Source organism: Aquarana catesbeiana, linkage group LG05 (genome assembly GCF_042186555.1).
Source record: "Aquarana catesbeiana isolate 2022-GZ linkage group LG05, ASM4218655v1, whole genome shotgun sequence".
NCBI lineage: Eukaryota > Metazoa > Chordata > Amphibia > Anura > Ranidae > Aquarana > Aquarana catesbeiana.
Genome location: NC_133328.1, coordinates 199,418,454 through 199,442,361, shown reverse-complemented (window position 1 = coordinate 199,442,361; position 23,908 = coordinate 199,418,454). Strand labels below are relative to the sequence as shown.

At 42.6% G+C, this 23,908-nt stretch overlaps 1 protein-coding gene across 2 annotated transcripts in view; it reads right to left on the bottom strand.

The window, feature by feature from the left end:
• Positions 1 to 23,908, bottom strand: part of NPSR1 (neuropeptide S receptor 1) — an 818,655-nt gene that overhangs the window by 74,899 nt on the left and 719,848 nt on the right. For both annotated transcript variants that reach the window (XM_073630482.1, XM_073630484.1), the window contains one exon: positions 13,110 to 13,199. In XM_073630482.1, the coding sequence (XP_073486583.1) occupies positions 13,110 to 13,199 (90 nt within the window). The remainder of the gene's footprint in view (positions 1 to 13,109; positions 13,200 to 23,908) is intronic.

Below are 23,908 nucleotides of genomic sequence, written 5' to 3'. Positions count from 1 at the left end.
TATCCCAGGGATTCAAATGAATCAGCCAAGATGAGTCTAATAATAATAAAAAATAAATAAATAAATAAATAAATAAATAAATAAAAAAAACACCTTGGACTGGATACAATTATAACACCCAAGATAGCGATCTCTTTCTTCTTCTTTTCTTCTTTTCTTCTTCTTCATCCTATCTCTCTGTTTTTTACAACAAATTGATTCCATTTTAGCAGTGTACCAGTTATGTTTTAATCTCTGATCTACATAATGTTAGTATTTCTCTTGTCACCATCAGATTGTCTATAATGACTTCAAGTTTCAGACTCAAAACGGATTACTGACAGTTGAAGGGATTCTGTTGGAGGGGTCTAATGGCCTCTTTAAGGGTTTCTATCCCCACCTCTGGGGCGGTGGCAGGACCCTGGGAGTGGGGACAGTGGGGGTACTGGGTTAGCCTTAATACTTTCCCTGTTGTGGGGGGAATCCTAACACAGTGTGATCCCTTTAGGGGTGTTGGGAATGTCAACCCACGCGGGGAACATCAATAATAGACATACCTACTGTTTCAATGGCAATTGTAAATGGATTTGAACCTATGCTTACTATCTTTGTACATGCATAATAACAATCCCGTATTTACAAGGGATTTTTCAATACACCTTTGTATTTTATGTTCTTCAATGTACTGCACTGCTCTTAAATAAAGCTTTAATTAAAAAAAAAAAAAAAAAAAAAAAAAAAAAACATTGGTCCATCCTGACCCAAGATCCTCACTTATCACCCTCTTTACCTTCTGCCCCAAAATTTGCCTATCGTAGGGCTCCAAACATTAAGGCACAAATTGCCCCAAGCAAAATTCCATCTCAGAAAAAATTGTCCACATTCAAACAACTTACCCTCATCCCATTAATTGGTATGTATCGGTGCAACAAAGCGTTGTGCCTCACTTGCCCCCACGTTGCACATGGTAAGAGAACCTTCAGTACCAATGGAAATCAATACACCCTTAAATCTTTTTTCAAATGTTCCACAACTTATGTTGTATATTGCATCTCTTGCCCCTATGGGCTCCTTTATGTGGGCAGAACAATTAGAACCCTACGTGCCAGGTTTGGAGATCACAGAAGAGCAGTGCAAGCCAATAACCCTCAATACAGTACTGCACGTCACTTTACTACTCATCATCAACAAAATATTTCTGATCTAAACGTATGGATCATTGAATCCATACCAGACCATTTCTCTTCAGCAGAAAGATTCCAATGCCTATGTAGGCAAGAAACTTTCTGGATATATACTTTAAACAATATGACACCCAATGGCCTGAACGAAGAGATAGAAATTAACACAGTTATATAATAGTTTCCTGATTTTTGAATATTACCATCTTCTGGTTTGGAGATATTTATTATATACTATTGTCTTGATGACTCTCATGTTAAGGCCCCATCCTTATTATACACACATTTTAGTTTGTCATGTTGAGTTTACTATCTTATGGGCCCATTTTGTATTTCCAGTTTTCTGTATATTTAATAATTGTCTCAGTAATTGTTCACATTGCCATATTTTGCACATGGGCTTTTTTCTACACCAGCCCATTTTTCTTATATATACTTTAAGGTATAAATTTTTTTATTTGTCACCTTTTTTCATTTTCATTAACTATTTTCATTCTCATTATATTTCTTTATCACAATTTCATTATTTAATCATTATCTTCATTAATACATACTCTTTATTCATTTATTTATTTATTTAATTTTTCATTTATATTCTTTTATTTATCAATTCATTTATATTCATATATATTTTTCTTTTTCATTATATATATTTCTTATTATTTTTCATTATTTTTTATTTTTTAATTTTTCATATATATTTTTGATTTTTGATTTTTCAGCCACTTATTTATTTATTTTATTCTTTACATTTATTTTCCACATTCATTATTCTTATTAATTTTTTTTTCAATTTTTTTCTTCTTTTCTTCTCTTTTTTTCTCTATTTTTCATTTTTCCTTTTTCATCTTTGGTATGATTCCCCATGTATATTATTCTCATTGCTGTAGTCCCTTCCTTGATTCCTTGTTATACTATCATCATTTCCGGGTCGGGGCACACGCCGTCACGTAGCGACGGCTTCCAGTACTTCTATATAAACCCAGCCTATTCCACTAGCCTATTAGATCTGAGGAAAATGCGGATGCATTGAAACGCGTCATCTGACACGTCTACACGACACTTCCGCTGTCCATCCTCCAGCATCCGGTGCATTCCACGCTGGTCTCCTTCCGGTTCCTGTGTCCTGGGCTATCGATCGATCCCTCTGCTGGCTCTACCGTGCAGACACCTGGGTTCCTCTCCCCCCTTACATTCCTACACTGACCAGCTGAAGACCTACACTGCGGACAGCCTCTCCCCAGTGCTCTGGAACACCCTCGGATCCTGCATTGGAAGCAGTCGGCATGATGTCTGTGCACCACCCACCTTGCTTTTATGTGCCTGTTTTTACTGCAACATTGTGAGTAGCCATTTGGCCGCTGTTTTTATCAATTATATTAAATTCTGGTTTTTGATACTGCACTTAGATTGGCGCACCTTGTTTTCTTTTCCACCATCTATACCATGTATATGGTCGGCACCAAAATGCACACAAATAATGCTTCCCAAGCGCCTACACTCACCTGTCGTTGGCAATGAAAATGGCAGACTGTCACAATATTCACTTACTTCTTTCCCGTATTGTCTTTCTCAACCCCCACACAGCAGTTTGGACCAGAGTTTGCCTTTCTAGGGACAGGCTCTCTCTATCCTCACTCTGTACCTCACAGAACCTACTCATACAGGTGAAGGGTTAGCCCCCTAACCTGCTCGGTTTACAGTCTAGGAGTACTACCTTCCTAATCTTTCCCCTTCCCCATATCCCCCCACACCTATCCCTCCCCTCACTTCTCAACACTACATCTGCATTTCTAGCAAATGCGGTGTGTGAAAGTCTGGCCTCACTATGCCACCTCCCAGAACAGGCAACCCCCCCCAGGTCAACCTATACTCCTTAAACATAAGGGGACTCAACACCCCCAAAAAAAGATCACAACTGCTTCTACTACTACAGAAAGCCAAGGCGGATGTGGTCTTTCTCCAAGAAAAACATTTCAGATCGGACAATATTCCCAAACTTTTCAATTCATCTTACCCAACGGTATACCACACCACCAATAAAGATTCAAAATCTAAGGGAGTTTCCATCCTAATCTCCAAAATTGCCCCATACAGATACATGACACAGTGATTGACACCAACGCATGATACATTTTTCTAGAGGGCAAATTGCACAACAAGCCTATTACGCTGGCCAACCTCTACGCCCCCAACAAATTGCAAGTTCCCTTCTTTCATGATACTCTACAACGCCTCACCACATTTTCCAAGGGCTCACTGGCTGTCGGGGGTGACTTTAACTTAGCTCTCAATACCTCTCTAGACACATCATCAGGCTCTTCCACTATCACCTATTACGCACTCTGGACAATCAAAACACAACTCTCCAACCTAGCTCTACATGACACATGGCGCACACTATACCCAAATACCAAAGATTTCACATTTTATTCTCCTCCTCACCACAAATACACAAGAATAGACTACTTTTTCTTGTCTCAACCTGATTTAGATTCACTCCTGACAGCTACAATAGACCCAATGGTACTGTCAGATCATCATCCCATCTCTGTCACCATTACGTTCCCTACAACCTCCATGAGATACACGATCTGGTGACTAGACAACTCTCTCCTCACAGACCCGCTACACACAAAGAGACTAAATGATTGCTTGTTGCATTACTTCCAAGAAAATGCATCCTCTGACACCAATCCGTTGACCATCTGGGCGGCTTATAAGTGTGTCATTAGGGGTGAACTAATTTCAATAGCCACACAACAACGAAAAGCCAGGCAAGCAACTATATCCAAACTATCAGAAAAAATTCACTCTCTGGAAAGGAAGCACAAGCAATCGCTAGCAGACCAAATCCTTCAAAAGCTGCTGAAAGCCAGAGAAGATCTCCTTGAGGAAATAGGGGAAATCAACCAGGCGCAAATTTGTCCTATCGCAAATAATTTTTTATGAATTTGGGAAAAATTCTGGTAAAATGCTCACTAGAGCCTTCCAAACCAAAAAGGCGAATTCAACCATCCACTCCATCTCGCACCCCCTAGGGAAGAAGATAGAGTCATCAAACGGTTTAGCAAACCAGTTTAGACTATTCTCCTCCAAATTATATAATCTAAATACCCAACCGCTGACTGACCCAACCAAAGACAGGAAACAGATGATAGAAGAATTTCTGACACAATTTGGCCCACACCCCATCACTGCCGATGAGGCTACCGAACTAGACAAACCCCTCACCTGGGAAGAGACCGCTGAAGCCCTTAAGCAAATGAAACCGGGCAAAAGCCCCGTCCCGGATGGCCTATCCATCAGTTACTATAAAACCTTCATAGAGACTCTCATACCACAGTTCCTAAAAACTTTCAACTCCCTACATACACAACCTGACAAAAGTAGGGACCTCCTCGAGGCCGACATTGTGGTGATACCAAAACCGGGTAAAGATGCCAGCATAGTCTCCAATTATCGGCCTATCTCACTTATAAATGTAGATGTAAAGCTCTACGCGAAGGTACTGGCGAATCGTATACTTCCTCTACTCCCCTCACTGATTTCTCTAGATCAAATGGGATTCATCCCCGGTCGCGAGGCAAGGGATAATACCCTGAAGGCAATTAACATCCATCATTGGCTATAGTCTTCCAACACTCCGGGTTTCTTCCTTTGGCTCGATGCAGAGAAGGTGTTCGACAGGGTAGCCTGAGACTACATGTCAGAAGTATTACGCAAAATAGGATTTAAAGACCGTATGCTTCAATACATTCTAGCCCTCTACCTGTCCCCAACTGCAAAAATCAGGGTTAACGGTCATCTGTTGGACGTCCTCTCTGTGTCGAACGGAACCAGACAGGGATCCCCATTATCCCCCATCATTTTTATACTCACAATGGAACCCATACTCCGCAGGATTAGGTCCAACCAGAACATCAAAGGAGTTGAAATAGCCAATAAACAATTCAAAATAGCAGCGTACGCTGACGATATCCTCCTATTCCTTACAGACCCCATTACCACACTTCCCAACCTGTTAAAAGAATTCTCCCTCTTCAAAGGGCTTTCCAATCTTAAAATCAATTTCACCAAATCCAGGGCCCTTAATGTATCTCTACCTGATTCCATAATCCTATGCAAAACTAACTTCCCGTTTGGTTGGGACGCGCACGCCATTACTTACCTGGGGATTCAGCTACCATCTAAACTAATTGACCTTTACCCCCATTCTGAAAACAATACAGAAAGACCTCCAAGATTGGAGCAGAGGCACTTTTTCATGGTTTGGGAGGGCGGCGATCATAAAAATGAACATCCTCCCCAGACTTCTTTACTTACTACAGACAATCCCAATCAAACTACCGCCCTCATTCTTTTTTACCTACAAAAGATTGTGCCTAAACTTTATATGGGCGGACAAGCAACCACGCGTAAGATGGGAAAAACTAGTGGCTCCAAAGTTGAAAGGAGGAATTGGTCTCCCTGACATACAAAAATATTATTGATCATGCCACTTAGCTAGAATTATAGATTGGCACTTACACACCAAAACTAAAGCATGGATAGGCATTGAGGAGGTGTTCTCACCTGCTGTGGATAAACCCACACAAGACCCCACAAAGGAAGCAGATCACATCCCCTGACAGACCCCACACTACAAGTTTTCAGCACAGCTTGTAAAAAACTGAATATTGCCTCCTCACCTGGTCCACTGACTCCGCTCGATCGAAACCCAGACTTTGCCCCAGGAGTCGCATTCCTCAATAACAATGACAGGTCAACACAACATTCCATCAGAGTGGAATCCTTCTTCGATAAAGGGAAATAAGTGTCCTTCCATACCATCCCAACCCAATTCCCTCAGTTGGACATCCCTTCTTTTAGTACCTTCAAATAAGACACTTCCTACAGGGTTCAACTCCACAATCTCAGTGGTTTAGAGACCATACACCGTTTGAAGCCATCTGAACTAGAAATGACCCCCAAAGAAACATTATCTCAGAGGTGTACTCTTTGATGTTCTCACAGATGCCTACCACAGATGATGCGACATGCCAAAAACGGGAGAGAGAACTATCCACAGACCTAACACGAGAGGACTGGCACAACATACACACACACATTCATAAAGGATCTCTAAATGTCTCCGCACAAGAAAACGGGTACAAAATATACTCCAGGTTGTATAGGACCCCAGATAGAACACATAAATTCCACCCCAGTGTCTCTCCACTTTGCTGTAGATGCAATTCCGCTCACTGCCTCTTACTCCATATCTGGTGGGAATGTCCTCTAATCCAACCCCATTGGACTGAAGTTCACCGTCTTACCTCACAAATCACAACTTTTACCCCGGATTTCACGCCAGCTCAATACCTCCTGCACCATACGTCCATACCACAATCGGCTTATAAAAAATCTCTTGAAATAAATAAATTGCAGCGCTTAAAACAGAAAAAACACCATGTGTAATTTAAAGTGAATGTCTCTGCAAACATATATGAATAACCCACTAGGGGGTATAATCAAAAAGCAAAAGTCTATGACAAATGCAGTGAAGTCAGGATAGAAATTCCATCAGCTTTCCAAATATCCGCTCAGATGTCATCAAAGCAATAGGTGGATGTAAGTGAGCTTACCGGAACTGTTGGACTCTACTGCCATCAGCATAGAGTCAAAAAAATGAAACAAAATGGCAATGTATAAGGTTAAAGCCGCCCTAAGCGTTTCGGCTTTAACCTTATACATTGCCATTTTGTTTCATTTTTATTTTTATATTTTGTGATCACTTTTATGTACTACGGTTTTTTAGTAATAAACAACCCTGATTTGCACTATGTGGAGGCATTCCCCTTTTTTTCCACATACCTCCTGGATATGAGAAAGTGTTTGAACCTCGGAACTGGTCCTGGCTTCCTTCCTGGTGATCCAGCGGTGACATCTTGGCCTGCAGACGTCCCATCGGTCCTTGGCTGTTCATACATCTGCCCTCGGTGGCACACTGCTCGATTGACTCTATGCTGATGGCAGTAGAGTCCAACAGTTCCGGTAAGCGCACTTACATCCACCTATTGCTTTGATGACATCTGAGCGGATATTTGGAAAGCTGATGGAATTTCTATCCTGACTTCACTGCATTTGTCATAGACTTTTGCTTTTTGATTACACCCCCCTAGTGGGTTATTCATATATGTTTGCAGAGACATTCACTTTAAATTACACATGGTGTTTTTTCCGTTTTAAGCGCTGCAATTTATTTATTTCATTTGTCTATGTTTGTCACATTGTTTGTAGCAGCTTTTTTTCTCAATTAGTTAGGTAGCGCATTAATCATCCCTTTTTTCACTATAAAAAATCTCTTACCCTACACCTCATAAATGCAGCGAAACTATCCAACTCACTGGCGGACTACCTCCCCCTAGCATATCTGGATGGCTCCATAGAATAGGGAAAATAGCTGTGATGGAAGATCTCATCCATCAGGCCCGGGATACTCCAACTAAATTTCATACAACATACATGGGCATGCTGGCTTCATTTTAAAGAATTGACAGCATGTAATAACATTATCTCAAATTCCTCATAGCTTGGCCTGGGGGACTGTATCTGATACAAAATAAATAAACCTTGCATCCAACACTGAATATGCTCCTTCCCAATCTTCCCTCACCCCCTCTTTCCATCACCTCCCATATCCCCATAGACATATGCTATCTACACAGATAGATCCCAGATAAGGCACATCACATTGAAAACCCATGATAACAATAAGACTTATTCACCAAACCTGATGGGCCTTGTCTTATGCAATATGTGACCGAGAGACTGGCATGTCCATGATATGACTCTAGCGAGATCTCACCCGTGTACAGTTAGTTTCTTTTAGGGGTGCGTGTGGACGAGGCGTGATACCCGGTCTCACGGAATGACTTGCAGAACAACTTTCATATGGGTACATAGGAAGACCTTAGGCACCATCTAATCGCCTAAAGGCAGTGGCGTCTCCAGCTTTCAAATTTAGGGGGGGCACATGGGGGGACAGGGACAAAAGTAGGGGGGCAACTATAAGATGCATATATATATATATATATATATATATATATATATATATATATCCTGGGGTCCTTTACTACGACCCCACAACGGGCCCTTTCACATGTTCTGCAGTGAGCTCCCTTCCTACTGTATTGGGGTCCCCCAGGGTGGCAGAAAGCAAGAGATATATGTCACCAGCATATCAAGAAAATATAAGGATCCAAAACAGTGGGTGGACTATCAGGGTTGCAAAGGTTGTCTTGCCTCCGGGCCCTGGTGTTCTGCCACTGTGGGGTTCCCCAGCCTCCTCTTGCTGTCCTGCCCCTGCTATTGACAGCTCTGGTCTGGCATCTCTTGGAATTTACAGGCTGGTCCTCCTGTCCTAAGGACGGGAGAAATCAGTCTGTTTTTTCAGTAACTGAAAGTCCTGGTGGAGTCCTTCCTGCAACTCGCTCTTCTCCCTGCCAATGAGGATGCAGGGGAAGGAGCAGATCAGGCAGCCGTGGTTGTGTGAACGCTCGCATTATGCAGTGTCAGCAAGCAGGGGAGGGGGGAGGAATCACCCGCAGGAGCTGTCTGGGTACTCTCTCCCTCTTAGACATTGATTTTTTGTAAAAAAAAAAAATAAAAATTTTTTGGGGGGGGGGGGCACATGGTGGGGCACAGCATAATGTTGGGGGGGTCAGGGCCCCCTCTGGCCCCCCCCCTAGGGTCGCCATTGCCTAAAGGCATTCCACAGATCCAAGTATTCTATAGGATTTTTGTATGTAACATTTTGGCCTATGTTTATATTTTCTCTTTTACTTCATATTCCCCTTGACAATATTACTATATAGTATTGTTAATGATGTATTTGATGTGTGTATTGCCGCTTGGTTCCATGTCTTATTATAAGTAACCTGCAGTTTCTTTAATAAAAACATGGAGAAAAAAAAGTTATGCAGTCATGTGGAAAGTGAATTTATTATTAATTTTTTCATCTGCACATGATTGGATAAAACATCCAATCATGTTTACTGCAACAGTATTACATTCTATCTCTATATCTCTCCTCCTGCTGACTACCCTAAATAGTTCAGCTTCTGTATGACCTGATGCTAGATGTGATTCTTTTGCCTGGTGATTAGGGATGAGCTTTGAGTGAGTTCGACTCGAACATGTGCCATCAGCATGTAGACTTTTTCTTTGATGCGTTTTGTCCAATGGGACATCTTTAGGGAGCCTATATGCTGACACCACATTGCTGGAGACTTTTGCTTTTCTTAACCACTTCAATACTGGGCACTTATACACCTTCCTGCCCAGACCAATTTTCAGTTTTTAGCGCTATCACAATTTGAATGACAATTGCGCGGTCATGCTACACTGTACCGAAACTAGCTTTTTATCATTTTGTTCCCACAAATAGAGATTTCTTTTGGTGGTATTTCATCACCTCTGGGATTTTTATTTTCTGCTAAACAAATGAAAAAAGAAAAAGACCAACAATTTTGAAAGAAAATTTTTTTTTGTGTTTCGGTAACAAAACTTTGTAAATGAGTATGTTTTCTCCTTCACTGATGGGCACTGATGGGGCTGCACTGATGGGCACTGATAAGGCAGCCCTGATGGACACCAATGAGGTGGCACCAATGAGGTAGCACTGATGAGGTGTCATTGATGGGCACTGATGATGGGCACTAATATGAGGCACTGATGGGGCACAGATAGGCAGCATTGATGGGCACCCATAGGTGGAACTGATATGCAGCACTGATGGGTACACATAGGTGGCACTGATGGGCACTGATAGGTGACACGGATGGGCACTGATAGGCAGCACAAATGGGCACCGATAGGTGGCATGGATGGGCATGAATGGGCACTGATAGGTGGCACTGATGTACTGTAATATATGGTATTGATGGATGCCAATCAGTACCAAACAATAATGCCTGCCAATAAGTGATGCCCATTGTGTGCACTGATTGGCATCCATTGTGGGCACTGATTGACATTCCTGTTGGTCCAGGGTGGCATACCTGGTGGTGACATCCATGGTGGTCCTAGTGGCATCCCTGGTGGTCCAGTGTAGGCATCCTCGGGGGGGCTGCACTGATAATCAATGCAGACCCCCCCGTCAGAGGAGCGGCCGATCAGCTCTCCTCTACTCGCGTCTGACAGACGCGAGTGAGGAAAAGCCGATCAACGGCTCTTCCTGTTTACATCATGATCAGCCGTGATTTGACATGGCTGATCACGTGGTAAAGAGTCTCTGTCAAAGACTCTTTACCTAGATTAGAGTTACGGTGTGTCAGACTGACTCACCGCAACAACGATTATCGCGATGCGCGCCCCCGGGGGGGCGTGCAGCGTCTTAATATCCTGAAAGACGTCCTATGACGTCCGGTCAGGATATTGAAACCACTTTGCTGCTGTCATTTTGCTATATGGCGGGCGGCAAGTAGTTAAGTTATGCAGCTGTATTCTTAATGACTACTGCAGACTTTTATGGAATATATTTTAATAAAAATGGCTACACTATGAATACTTTTACAGCTTGGTGAGGCATTGCTGTGTGAATGTAGAGAGTTCCTGGATACAGATGCCATACTGAAGCTGACATTTTTATTTATGAGACCATGCTTTTTTATGACATCATGCTATGTGGGCTACACATGTTGTAGCAGTGAGTCCAATGAGTTTCCTATCTGATGGGTGTTGGTCCATACACCATTGGATTTATAGTCAACTGAGATTTTATGGTGATAGATTAAATATCTTATGTATTATATTGATGGCCATTACACACAGGAAATGTTTTATATCACATAACTTTATTTTTGTAATACCTTTTTATTTTACCACATCATATTTGTGTAAGTACAGAGTATTTGGTTTTTAGGTTTTTATGATTTACACATCATTGTAAACAAACATCTCCCAGGTTTTCCCACAGGTGAACTGGCAAAATATGGCCAGTTTGCTCACTCTTTCACAGAGCAGGTTTATATCATACTCAAACCGATCCAAACCCGAAGATCATCCCTAGCTTCCCACATCTTGGTGAGTAGTGTGTTAGAGAAGTGAGAACCACAAAACTGACGCAACAGATCTTACAGACCCTTTAGAAAGCAGAAAGGTCTAATAATTAATTTTCAAGTGTTTACAGTATCTCACAAAAGTGAGTACACCCCTCACATTTTTGTAAATATTTTATTCTATCTTTTCATGTGACAACACTGAAGAAATGACACTTTGCTACAATGTAAAGTAGTGAGTGTACAGCTTGTATAACAGTGTAAATTTGCTGTCCCCTCAAAATAACTCAACACACAACCATTAATGTCTAAACTGCTGGCAACAAAAGTGGGTACACTCCTAAGTGAAAATGTACAAATTGGGCCCAATTAGCTATTTTCTCTCCCCAGTGTCATGTGACTCGTTAGTGCTACAAGGTCTCAGGTGTGAATGGGGAGCAGATGTGTTAAATTTGGTGTGCTCTCACTCTCATACTGGTCACCGGAAGTTCAACATGGCACCTCATGGCAACGAACTCTGAAACTGAGCTTCAGCACGGTGGCCAAGACCATACAGCAGTTTACCAGGACAGGTTCCACTCAGAACAGGCCTCGCCATGGTCGACCAAAGAAGTTGAGTGCACATGCTCAGTGTCATATCCAGAGGTTGTCTTTGGGAAATAGACGTTGAGTGCTGCCAGCATTGCTCTAGAGGTCGAAGGGGTGGGGAGTCAGCCTGGCAGTGCTCAGACCATATGCCACACACTGCATCACATTGGTCTGCATGTCTGTCATCCCAGAAGGAAGCCTCTTCTAAAGATTATGCACAAGAAAGCCCAAAAACAGTTTGCTGAAGACAAGCAGACTAAGAACATGGATTACTGGAACCATGTCCTGTGGTTTGATGATAAACTTATTTGTTTCAGATGGTGTCAAGCGTGTGTGGCGGCAACCAGGTGAGGAGTACAAAGACAAGTGTGTCTTGCCCACAGTCAAGCATGGTGGTGGGAGTGTCATGGTCTGGGGCTGCATAAGTCCTGCCGACACTGGGGATTTACAGTTCATTGAGGGAACGATAAATGCCAAGATGTACTGTGACATACTGAAGCAAAGTATGATGCCTTTCCTTTTTAAACTGGGCTGCAGGGCAGTATTCCAACATAACGATCCCAAACACACCTCCAAGATGACCACTGCCTTGCTAAAGAAGCTGAGGGTAAAGGTGATGGACTGGCCAAGCGTGTCTCCAGACCTAAACCCTATTGAGCATGTGTGGGGCATCCTCAAACAGAAGGTGGAGGAGTGCAAGGTCGCTAACATCCACCAGCTCCGTCATGTTGTCATGGAGTAATGGAAGAGAACTCCAGTGGCAACCTGTGAAGCTCTGGTGAACTCCATGCCCAAGAGGGTTAAGGCAGTGCTGGAAAATAATGGTGGCCACACAAAATATTGACACTTTGGACCCAATTTGGACATTTTCACTTAGGGGTGTACCTAGGGTTACCACCTCATCCCTTTAAAACCAAACACATATTAATTACCCAGTTTCTGTGGCTGATTAAGGTTGTAATTAAACTCACTTGGTGCCTTATCTGCATTAAATTAGCCTCAGAACATGTGTAATTCATATGTGTTCGGGTTTAAAGGGATGAGGCGGCAACCCTAGGTATACTAACTTTTGTTGGCAGTGGTTTAGACATTAATGGCTGTGTGTTGAGTTATTTTGAGGGGACAGCAAATTTACACAGTTATACAAGCTGTACACTTACTACTTTACATTGTAGCAAAGTGTCATTTCTTCAGTATTGTCACAAGATATAATAAAAGATTTACAAAAATGTGAGGGGTGTACTCAATTTTGTGAGATACTGTATTTAGCTGCTTGGTTTAAATTCTTTTTAACTTTAGATGATTTGTAGTTACTTACCAAGGATGACCACAATGCTATATTTTATAGCTTTCATTTTTGCCTTTGATATGAGACCTCGATGATTGTAACTTGCACAGAACTTTCCATCTAGATAAAACAAAATCAGCAAATTGTTTAAAAAACAATAACAAATAGTTGGTCACATTATTGATGGTACAGAAAATAAAGAAAACTTTAACTACCAAAATAACCCTCAATGTGTATGTGTGTTCACCTCTAGTGTATTCAGCTGCAAGTACTGCTCATTCAGTCATGTGGAACAAATGCAATGGGATCCAAAGGGCTGCACACTTGAACACTGCTTTAACTTTATTGATAATCTTTAAACCGCCATATACAGCAAACAGTAGACACCGTGGGAGCAAGGCAATGCAGCCATTTTGCGCTGCTAGCGCTTATTCATGATTTGCAGAGCACAGGAGAGACCACTCTTTAAAAAGCTGTATCCTCAGCACATTCATTAGCAGTAGCTGTGATTGATCCCTCCTGGCTTCACTTCCTTCTTTGCATAATTTGTGCACAAACTACATACATACAAATAAAACTTGAACTTAACCTGAAAACAAGTTAAATGGTTCTAAAGCCTAAACATTTTTTACCTTATTGCATTCTTTTCATTAAAGTAAAAGATGTTTAGGCATCGATTTTGGCCCCTCAGCCCACCTAAGCCCTCATTCGATCCAGAGCCATGTACATCTGCAGCTCTTCCATCCCCTTACTTCCATGTCCCACTGGCTTTAATTAAAAATTTGACAAATGAGTCAACAGATCCAGTAGCATGGTATAAATAAAAAACAAAACATCAATACATGTTACATGTTACCCTTTAAATATTTGTACTCTTTTAATATATGTAACATATGTGACATGTTTGATGTCACACCCCATTTTTTAATGGCACCCATTCAAAACGGTGTGCCATTAAATGGCTCCAAAGTCACACTGGTAATTGTGCAACTTTGGAGATGTGGTACTGTGAATGAAGCCTTATGCCACGTACACACGACCAGATTTTCCGGCAGAAAAGGTGCGATGGAATCATTCCGTCTGACATTCCGATCCTGTGTGGGCTTCATCTGACTTTTTCTTTCTAAAATTCTGACGGACCTAGAAATAGAACATGTTTCAAATCTTTCAGACGGAATCAGTTCCTTTCGGGAAAACCGATCGTCTGTATGCTATTCCGACGGACCAAAAACGACGCAAGGGCAGCTATTGGCTATTGGCTGTTGAACTTCATTTTTCTAGTCCCGTTGTATGTCATTGCGTTCTAAACGATCGGACTTTGGTGTGATCGTGTGTAGGCAAGTCCGTTTCAGCGGAACTCTGTCAGAACTCCGTCGGAAAGACCATTGGAGTCTATTCTGATGGAAAGTCCGGTCGTGTGTACGCGGCATTAAAGAGCAGTCTCTCCTGTGTTCTGTACACCATGAATAAGCTTTAGCAGTGCAAAACATATTGACTGTGTTATGGTGCTTTAAAGATAATCAATAAAGTTGATGCAGTTTTCAAGTGTGCAGTCCTTTGATTCCTATTGCATTTGTTCCATAAAAATAGCACTGTTGGACCTGCTATTAGTACTACCAAAGTATTATTTAATGGCCTCCTGGGGAGGGGTATTCCTCCACAGCATTACAAGGATGATTAATAAAACAAATCATAAATAAAGTTCATTAATTCAATTTGAAAGGAATACTTAAGGATAATGTACTAAATTATTATATTCAGGAATAAAGCATGACTTTTTTTGATTGATAAATCGGCTAAGTACTGTAAAATGTAACCTATAAATATTTTATATTTATTTTGTTTCAGAAAACAGTGGGAGACTCCTTTTCATATGCTAACCAGGTTAATGGTAAAGGGGTTGTAAAGGTTATACTTACCTGCTCTGTGCAAGGGATTTGCACAGAGCAGCCCTGATCCTCCTCTACTGGGTTTGCCTAGCCGGCGCTCCTGGCTCCTCCCCTTCATCGAGTGCTCCCATGGAGAGCCGCTTTCCATGGGGGCACCCTTGCGGGCACGCTCCCTAGTCCCCCTGCTGTGTCCATTGACACAGACAATGGGACTCGGCCCCTGACCTCACTTACTTGTCACTGGATTTTATTGACAGCAGCGGGAGCCAATGGCCATTGGCTCCTGCTGCTATAAAATCTATCCAATGAGGACAGAGACAGGGGCTGGAGATCGTGCACATTGCTGGAACAGATGGGATCAGGTAAGAAAAAGGGGGGCACTGGGGGCAGCTGCAGCACAGAAGGTTTTTCACCTTATTGCAAAGAATGCATTAAGGTGAAAAACCTTGAGACTTTCCAAACCATTTATCTGCTTTGCTAAAAAAAAAAAAGAAAAGAAAAGAAAAACAAAGGCTGTTGTTATTTACGGAGTTCAATGCTTTATGGGGTATTTCCATTTTTGCAGTAAAAATTTGATAAAATCACACTATATTTTTATCTGTTTCCATTCACACAGAATACCTAAAAAAAAGTATGTTTCTAAGTATCTTGGCTTATTCTCAGAATTTCTGAAAAATCTTGCAGTCTCTTTGTCCCTTTTACCATACCCCATACAATGCAGGGTGGTTTCTAAATTTTTATCAGTAGAGACCTTCAAATGCCATATTGCCAAGGTGCCATACTAAAATGCCACATTTTGCCCATTTTTCGGTGAAATGCCATATTTCGCCGATTTTCGGGAAAATGCCACATTTTGTGCCATATTTTGCCTTATTTGGGCCAAGAAAAAATAAAAATATTGTAATATTCTTCAAGTGGGACAGTAATATTTGTCAGCAATGTCTTCATATAGAAATATGAAGATTTAATACCACCTTACACAGTGTATTCCATGTGCTTGTCTGTGAGAGTGACACACAGACTGTCATTGGCAGACTTCCCTATTGTTTGTGTATTGGGAGGGAATGGGGATTGTGCCTGTCTCATTGTTAAATGTTAATGACCTCACATTGTTCTGTCTGCCTTAAGATAAACTTATTATGGGATGTATATGTGGATTGGCTGCTAAGGGGGAGGGGGGATTGTCCCACAGTGTATATCTTTGTGTACACTGTATGTAAAAATTCATTAGCAGGGGGGAGGACCTATGGAAACGGGTATATACAGTATATCAGCTCCCTTTCTCACGTCCTTCATACCGAGCTGAAGTGTACTACTGAAGTCATCGCTCGTGTTTTACATTTTCGTGTTTTCCTAATTCAATATACCTAAATTGCTAGTTCAAACGTAACCCTTTTCAAGAAGTGGATTAATGGTGACAGCAATTTCGCCACGGAAGGTGAGAAGATATTCTGCAAGTTGTGCACAAAATCGGTAAGTTTTTATTCAGTTTTCTTTGAGAACTCTTCTTATACCTATATCATTCTCATTTCTCTCACTTTTTCCATTTTTCGAGAGAATGTCATCATTTTCTATTACTTCCACAAGCACTGTATATTTTGAAGTTATGGCCACTAACGTTCCTTTTATGGTACCCAACAGCCTTGTACCCCTAGTAGCCTTGAAATGCTCCTCAAGTCAACATTTTCTATGGTTGAAAACTGTTTTCTGTCTTCACCTTAGTCCCCGTTCCAAAACTAATCTATTCTGGCCTGTGTAGGAAACGTACTTTTACTTGAGAATTTTTACCGGTACTGAACAGAACTTTTTCTTGTATTTAATTTACAGTATGAGTTTAAGAAGAAGTGGCAATTCGACGTGCACAAGAAAAGCGAGCAGCACCTGGCAAGGGACAAAGCTCCGAGTACTGATCGGAAGCAGCAGCAGGTCCTTAGAGATGTGGTGTCATGGGAAATTCAGCCCGAGGTCCGGGAATTTTCCAGAGACCTCTCCATGGCATTCCTTAACCGGTTCCCGACCGGCTTCTGTACATTTACATTGGCAGAATGGCATGGCTGCGCAAAGTAACGTACCCGTATGTAACTTTGAATTTGTTGCTGTGTGCGCGCACCGCCGGCGGCGCGCGCGTGCACCTGCCGTGAGCTCCGTGAGTCGGGTCGCGGGTCCCACGGACTCGATCACCACGGGGATACCGCGATCGCCTCACGGACTGGACGTACGGGGAGATGCGATATTTATACTCACTCAGGACTATTATATAAATGCATTATAAGACACTAACAACTGCATATTGATCTAGGATCAACATAATCGATCCTAATGAATTGGAATTACCTGTGTAATATTTATTTATGGATTATATTATTTAATATTCTTATCACCATAATTTGAAAAATATTTAGCGCACTATTTCACTTTATATAATTTCTTTTTTTCGGAGTAGTATCAGAACACCATCTCACTATATATAATTTTCATTTTTTGGAGTGGTATTAGAAAGCAGAGGTGCAGTTTATACACATTCGCATATTGTTTTAGGAGCAATATAAGCGATCTTAATTAATTGTAACTACCTGTATAATATTGATTTACGGATTTTATTATTTAATATTTTTATCACTATACTTTGGAAAAGTATTTAGCGCACTATCTCACTTTATATAATTTTCATTTTTTGGAGTGGTATCAGAACACTTTAGCAGAGGTGCAGCTTTATGCACATTTTTTAATGTAAGGAAGAAGTGCAATAATCAATACCATCTCAAATATTTATATTAGAAGTGGCTGGGTGGTCCTCAGTGAAATACGGCACCTCATCCCAATAATTTGAAAAATCAAACCAAAAAAAGGGGGGGGGGAGTATAAGGATTATAGCGGTGCCAGGAGAAACACAGTATACTCAGAGTAAAATCTAAATTATTTTTATTGGTACAAATTGTTAAAAGGTAACATATATATCACAAAAACATGGTGTGCATAATCAATAAGAAATAAAAACAGCACTTGTGTATCAAAATTTCACGTGACTTGGCCAGGAGAGCGTAGTGGCCAGTTCTGTGGGAAGGTATTTAAATATCCGACATGTTTCGCCAGTAATGGCTTCCTCAGGGATAGATATTTAATACCTATGACGTTATGATTCACTCTACAGAAAAAAATAACAATCAAGCACAGTTCTAAGACTTTTGGTACATTAAGTACAGAATTTATAAAAATAAAATGCTTACAAATGTTTGCGGACCGTCAGAATAAACTACAGACACCCACCCAAAGTGAACCCCAACAGACACCACAGGCGTGGGGGCACCGGTCCAATCCCAAACCAGGCCTGAGATAGTAAACATATACCTGTAGGTCGCCAGGGACAGGCGCAACACGCGTCCGGAGCAAGGCCTCAAGCCCAGATTACAATAGGTAGCTGCAGGGGGCAATACGAGGGGCCTGACGGAATATATGTCTGTAAATAGAGATTCATATATAAAAAAAATGCATCAAGATGAGTGCTGAGAGGAGCCTATAAAGACTCACTAATTAAAGGGAAAGACAATATGGGACTAACATAGTCTCCAATATGTACTTACATTAATTCTATTATATAGGTAAGTAAATTACAGGACACCGAGAGTCAGTCAGTTCAGAATATTTTTTCCATAGAGCGCTTAGTACGATGTATATCTCTGAGGATGGATAAGAAATAGGGCATATATGAAGCACTCCCTGGAATGGATAAAAGGGGTAGTGTGTCAACAAGTGACACACACTATTTATGTGCTAAAATATATTTGTTTAAAACTTACCGATAGACGTGGTACAAAGATGGAATAGTTGGCTGAGATATAAATTACAGCTGTATGTATCCCGGTAGCCCGGTGAGACAAGCTGGAAAGTAAAACAAACCATCGGCATAGTGTAAGCAAGGTAAGGGGGAAAGAGAGGCCAGATCAGGATAGAAGCAGTGGATCGTATTGCATACCGAGTCAAAGTTCACCTGATGTGATGGTGTCCTGTAGATCCCTGGCGAGTGTGGTGGCCTGGGAAGCCGGCGTTCTTATGCCCCCACACACGTGCGGCGTCTGACGTCGCCACACGTGTGAGCGGACGAAATAGAGCCATTGCGCATGCGCCAATCGCATATGCCTCCGGGCCTACAAGGTCCAGAAGGCATAGCGGTAGTGTCTATGGTAACGTGTGTATACACACGTCACCTGACACCGTGCAGTATTGAACGGCCGCATCTAGCGGCCCAATACCTGGGGGTGTTCGGGGATCCCCAGTGTACAGTGGCTGACAACGGGCAGAGGTGTTACCCCTACCCTTGGGTGTCCATACAGCTAGGATATATCTGGTGCAAGGTGCCAAATCACCGGAGGCAGTCCGCGCCATCCGCAGAGACCAGCAGGGATCCGTGGGTAAAAATTTCAGACGGATGTGGGGGCGAAGGAGGGGGAAACGTCCAGCACCCTGAAGCATACAGGGTCCAGCAGGGGCACAACGGGAGAGATGAGAGTAGGCAGGAACAAGCCAGAGATCCAGATGAAGCCCCAAAGAGGCGCCTGCACACAAGGCATATAAATGAAGGATCAAGCAAAGCAAAGAAAAAATATTAGAAGGGGGCAGGATCCCTGACGTGTACCCACATAAATATTCTGACAGTTCGCAAAGTGCAATTACAATGTTGACAGTGACACAATACATTATTCCCAAAAATAGAGCAAACTCTAAAACAATATAACAGCTTGTATAATCACAATGAACAAAAAATACTTTTGTCTCATATAGTATATCTATAAATCGTGTGTCCAAATATAGAAGAGACAAAATAATAGACTGTATAAAAAAAGTAGTAATAATAAAGCTATCTCCTGATTCGTCAGGACAGGTCTCCAAGGTGGGGAAGAGAGCCATAGGGAGGAATATGGAAATTAAAAAAAAAAAAAACGAGATAATAATTAATAATTAGGTGTATTGTACTGGAAAATGATAGGATGTTTATATCAGGCCTAGATGTGGGCTTAACTACAAAAATGATTTGAAGCTGATACATTCATTGAGCCCTGGATATCCAGTGGCCTCCAGGGTATGTATCCATTTTGTCTCAAGTTGGAGTAGTTTTTGATCTACATCACCTCCTCTAGCGTGTACAGGGATATGTTCCAATGCTGTGAATCCCATAACATGGGGGTCGAAATTGTGGTAGTCTGCTATATGTCGATTAATGGCGGTGGAAGTCTTATGTTTGTATAAGGGTTTAATATGATCACGAATCCGTACGCAAAAATGACGTTTGGTTTTTCTGATGTAATAGCTGCCACATGCACACGTGGCACGGACACCATCACATCAGGTGAACTTTGACTCCGTATGCAATACAATCCACTGCTTCTATCCTGATCTGGCCTCTCTTTCCCCCTTACCTTGCTTACACTATGCCGATGGTTTGTTTTACTTTCCAGCTTGTCTCACCGGGCTACCGGGATACATACGGCTGTAATTTATATCTCAGCCAACTATTCCATCTTTGTACCACGTCTATCGGTAAGTTTTAAACAAATATATTTTAGCACATAAATAGTGTGTGTCACTTGTTGACACACTACCCCTTTTATCCATTCCAGGGAGTGCTTCATATATGCCCTATTTCTTATCCATCCTCAGAGATATACATCGTACTAAGCGCTCTATGGAAAAAATATTCTTAACTGACTGACCCTCGGTGTCCTGTAATTTACTTACCTATATAATAGAATTAATGTAAGTACATATTGGAGACTATGTTAGTCCCATATTGTCTTTCCCTTTAATTAGTGAGTCTTTATAGGCTCCTCTCAGCACTCATCTTGATGCATTTTTTTTATATATGAATCTCTATTTACAGACATATATTCCGTCAGGCCCCTCGTATTGCCCCCTGCAGCTACCTATTGTAATCTGGGCTTGAGGCCTTGCTCCGGACGCGTGTTGTGCCTGTCCCTGGCGACTAGGGATGAGCTTCGAGTTCGAGTGGAACTCATGTTCGACTCGAACATTGGCTGTTCGCAAGTTCGCCGAACAGCGAAGAATTAGGGGTGTTCGCGGCAAATTCGAATGCCGCGGAACACCCTTTAAAAGTCTATGGGAGAAATCAAAAGTGCTAATTTTAAAGGCTAATATGCAAGTTATTGTCATAAAATGTGTTTGGGGACCTGGGTCCTGCCCCAGGGGACATGGATCAATGCAAAAAAAAGTTTTAAAAACTGACGTTTTTTCAGGAGCAGTGATTTTAATAATGCTTAAAGTCAAACAATAAAAGTGTAATATCTCTTTAAATTTCGTACCTGGGGGTGTCTATAGTATGCCTGTAAAGGGGCGCATGTTTCCTGTGTTTAGAACAGTCTGACAGCAAAATGACATTTTGAAGGAAAAAACTCATTTAAAACTACCCGCGGCTATTGCATTGCCGACAATACACATAGAAGTTCATTGATAAAAACGGCATGGGATTTCCCTAAAGGGGAACCCCGAACCAAAATTTAAAAAAAAAATGATGTAGGAGTCCCCCTAAATTCCATACCAGGCCCTTCAGGTCTGATATGGATATTAAGGGGAACCCCGGCCAAAATTAAAAAAAAAAAAATGACGTGGGGTTCCCCCTAAATTCCATACCAGACCCTTCAGGTCTGGTATGGATTTTAAAGGGGAACCCCACACCAAAAAAAAAAAAAAAAACGGCGTGGGGTCCCCCCAAAAATCCATACCAGACCCTTATCCGAGCACGCAACCTGGCAGGCCGCGGGAAAAGAGGGGGGACGAGAGTGCGGCCCCCCCTCCTGAACCGTACCAGGCCACATGCCCTCAACATTGGGAGGGTGCTTTGGGGTAGCCCCCCAAAACACCTTGTCCCCATGTTGATGAGGACAAGGGCCTCATCCCCACAACCCTGGCCGGTGGTTGTGGGGGTCTGCGGGTGGGGGGCTTATCGGAATCTGGAAGCCCCCTTTAACAAGGGGACCCCCAGATCCCGCCCCCCCCTGTGTGAAATGGTAAGGGGGTACTTACCCCTACCATTTCACTAAAAAACTGTCAAAAATGTTAAAAATGACAAGAGACAGTTTTTGACAATTCCTTTATTTAAATGCTTCTTCTTTCTTCTATCTTCCTTCATCTTCTGGTTCTTCTGGTTCTTCTGGTTCTTCTGGCTCTTCTGGTTCTTCCTCCGGCGTTCTCGTCCAGCATCTCCTCCGCGGCGTCTTCTATCTTCTTCTCCTCGGGCCGCTCCGCACCCATGGCATGGGGGGGAGGCTCCCACTCTTCTCTTCTTCTTTTCTTCTTCTCTTCTTCTCTTCTTCATTTTTTTCTCCGGGCCGCTCCACATCCATGCTGGCATGGAGGGAGGCTCCCGCTGTGTGACAGCGCTCCTCGTCTGACAGTTCTTAAATAACGGGGGGCGGGGCCACCCGGTGACCCCGCCCCCCTCTGACGCACGGTGACTTGACGGGACTTCCCTGTGACGTCACGGGGAATGCCACAGGGAAGTCCCGTCATGTCCCGTGCGTCAGAGGGGGTGGGGTCACCGGGTGGCCCCGCCCCCCGTTATTTAAGAACTGTCAGACGAGGAGCGCTGTCACACAGCGGGAGCCTCCCTCCATGCCAGCATGGGTGCGGAACGGCCCGGAGAAGAAAATGAAGAAAAGAAGAAGAGAAGAAGAGAAGAAGAGAAGAAAAGAAGAAAAGAAGAAGAGAAGAGCGGGAGCCTCCCCCCATGCCATGGGTGCGGAGCGGCCCGAGGAGAAGAAGATAGAAGACGCCGTGGAGGAGATGCTGGACGAGAACGCCGGAGGAAGAACCAGAAGAGCCAGAAGAACCAGAAGAACCAGAAGATGAAGGAAGATAGAAGAAAGAAGAAGCATTTAAATAAAGGAATTGTCAAAAACTGTCTCTTGTCATTTTTAACATTTTTGACAGTTTTTTAGTGAAATGGTAGGGGTAAGTACCCCCTTACCATTTCACACGGGGGGGGCCGGGATCTGGGGGTCCCCTTGTTAAAGGGGGCTTCCAGATTCCGATAAGCCCCCCGCCCACAGACCCCCACAACCACCGGCCAGGGTTGTGGGGATGAGGCCCTTGTCCTCATCAACATGGGGACAAGGTGTTTTGGGGGGCTACCCCAAAGCACCCTCCCAATGTTGAGGGCATGTGCCCTGGTACGGTTCAGGAGGGGGGGCGCACTCTCGTCCCCCCCTCTTTTCCTGCGGCCTGCCAGGTTGCGTGCTCGGATAAGGGTCTGGTATGGATTTTTGGGGGGGCCCCACGCCGTTTTTTTTTTTTTTTTTTTGGCGCGGGGTTCCCCTTAAAATCCATACCAGACCTGAAGGGTCTGGTATGGAATTTAGGGGGAACCCCACGTCATTTTTTTTTTTTTAATTTTGGCCAGGGTTCCCCTTAATATCCATACCAGACCTGAAGGGCCTGGTATGGAATTTAGGGGGACTCCCACGTCATTTTTTTTTTTAAATTTTGGTTCGGGGTCCCCCTTTGGGGAATTCCCATGCCGTTTTTATCAATGAACTTCTATGTGTATTGTCGGCAATGCAATAGCCGCGGGTAGTTTTAAATGAGTTTTTTCCTTCAAAATGTCATTTTGCTGTCAGACTGTTCTAAACACAGGAAACATGCGCCCCTTTACAGGCATACTATAGACAACCCCCAGGTACGAAATTTAAAGGGATATTACACTTTTATTATTTGACTTTAAGCATTATTAAAATCACTGCTCCTGAAAAAACGTCCGTTTTTAAAACTTTTTTTTGCATTGATCCATGTCCCCTGGGGCAGGACCCAGGTCCCCAAACACTTTTTATGACAATAACTTGCATATTAGCCTTTAAAATTAGCACTTTTGATTATTCATGTTCGTGTCCCATAGACTTTAACGGTGTTCGCGTGTTCGAACGAACTTTTTTC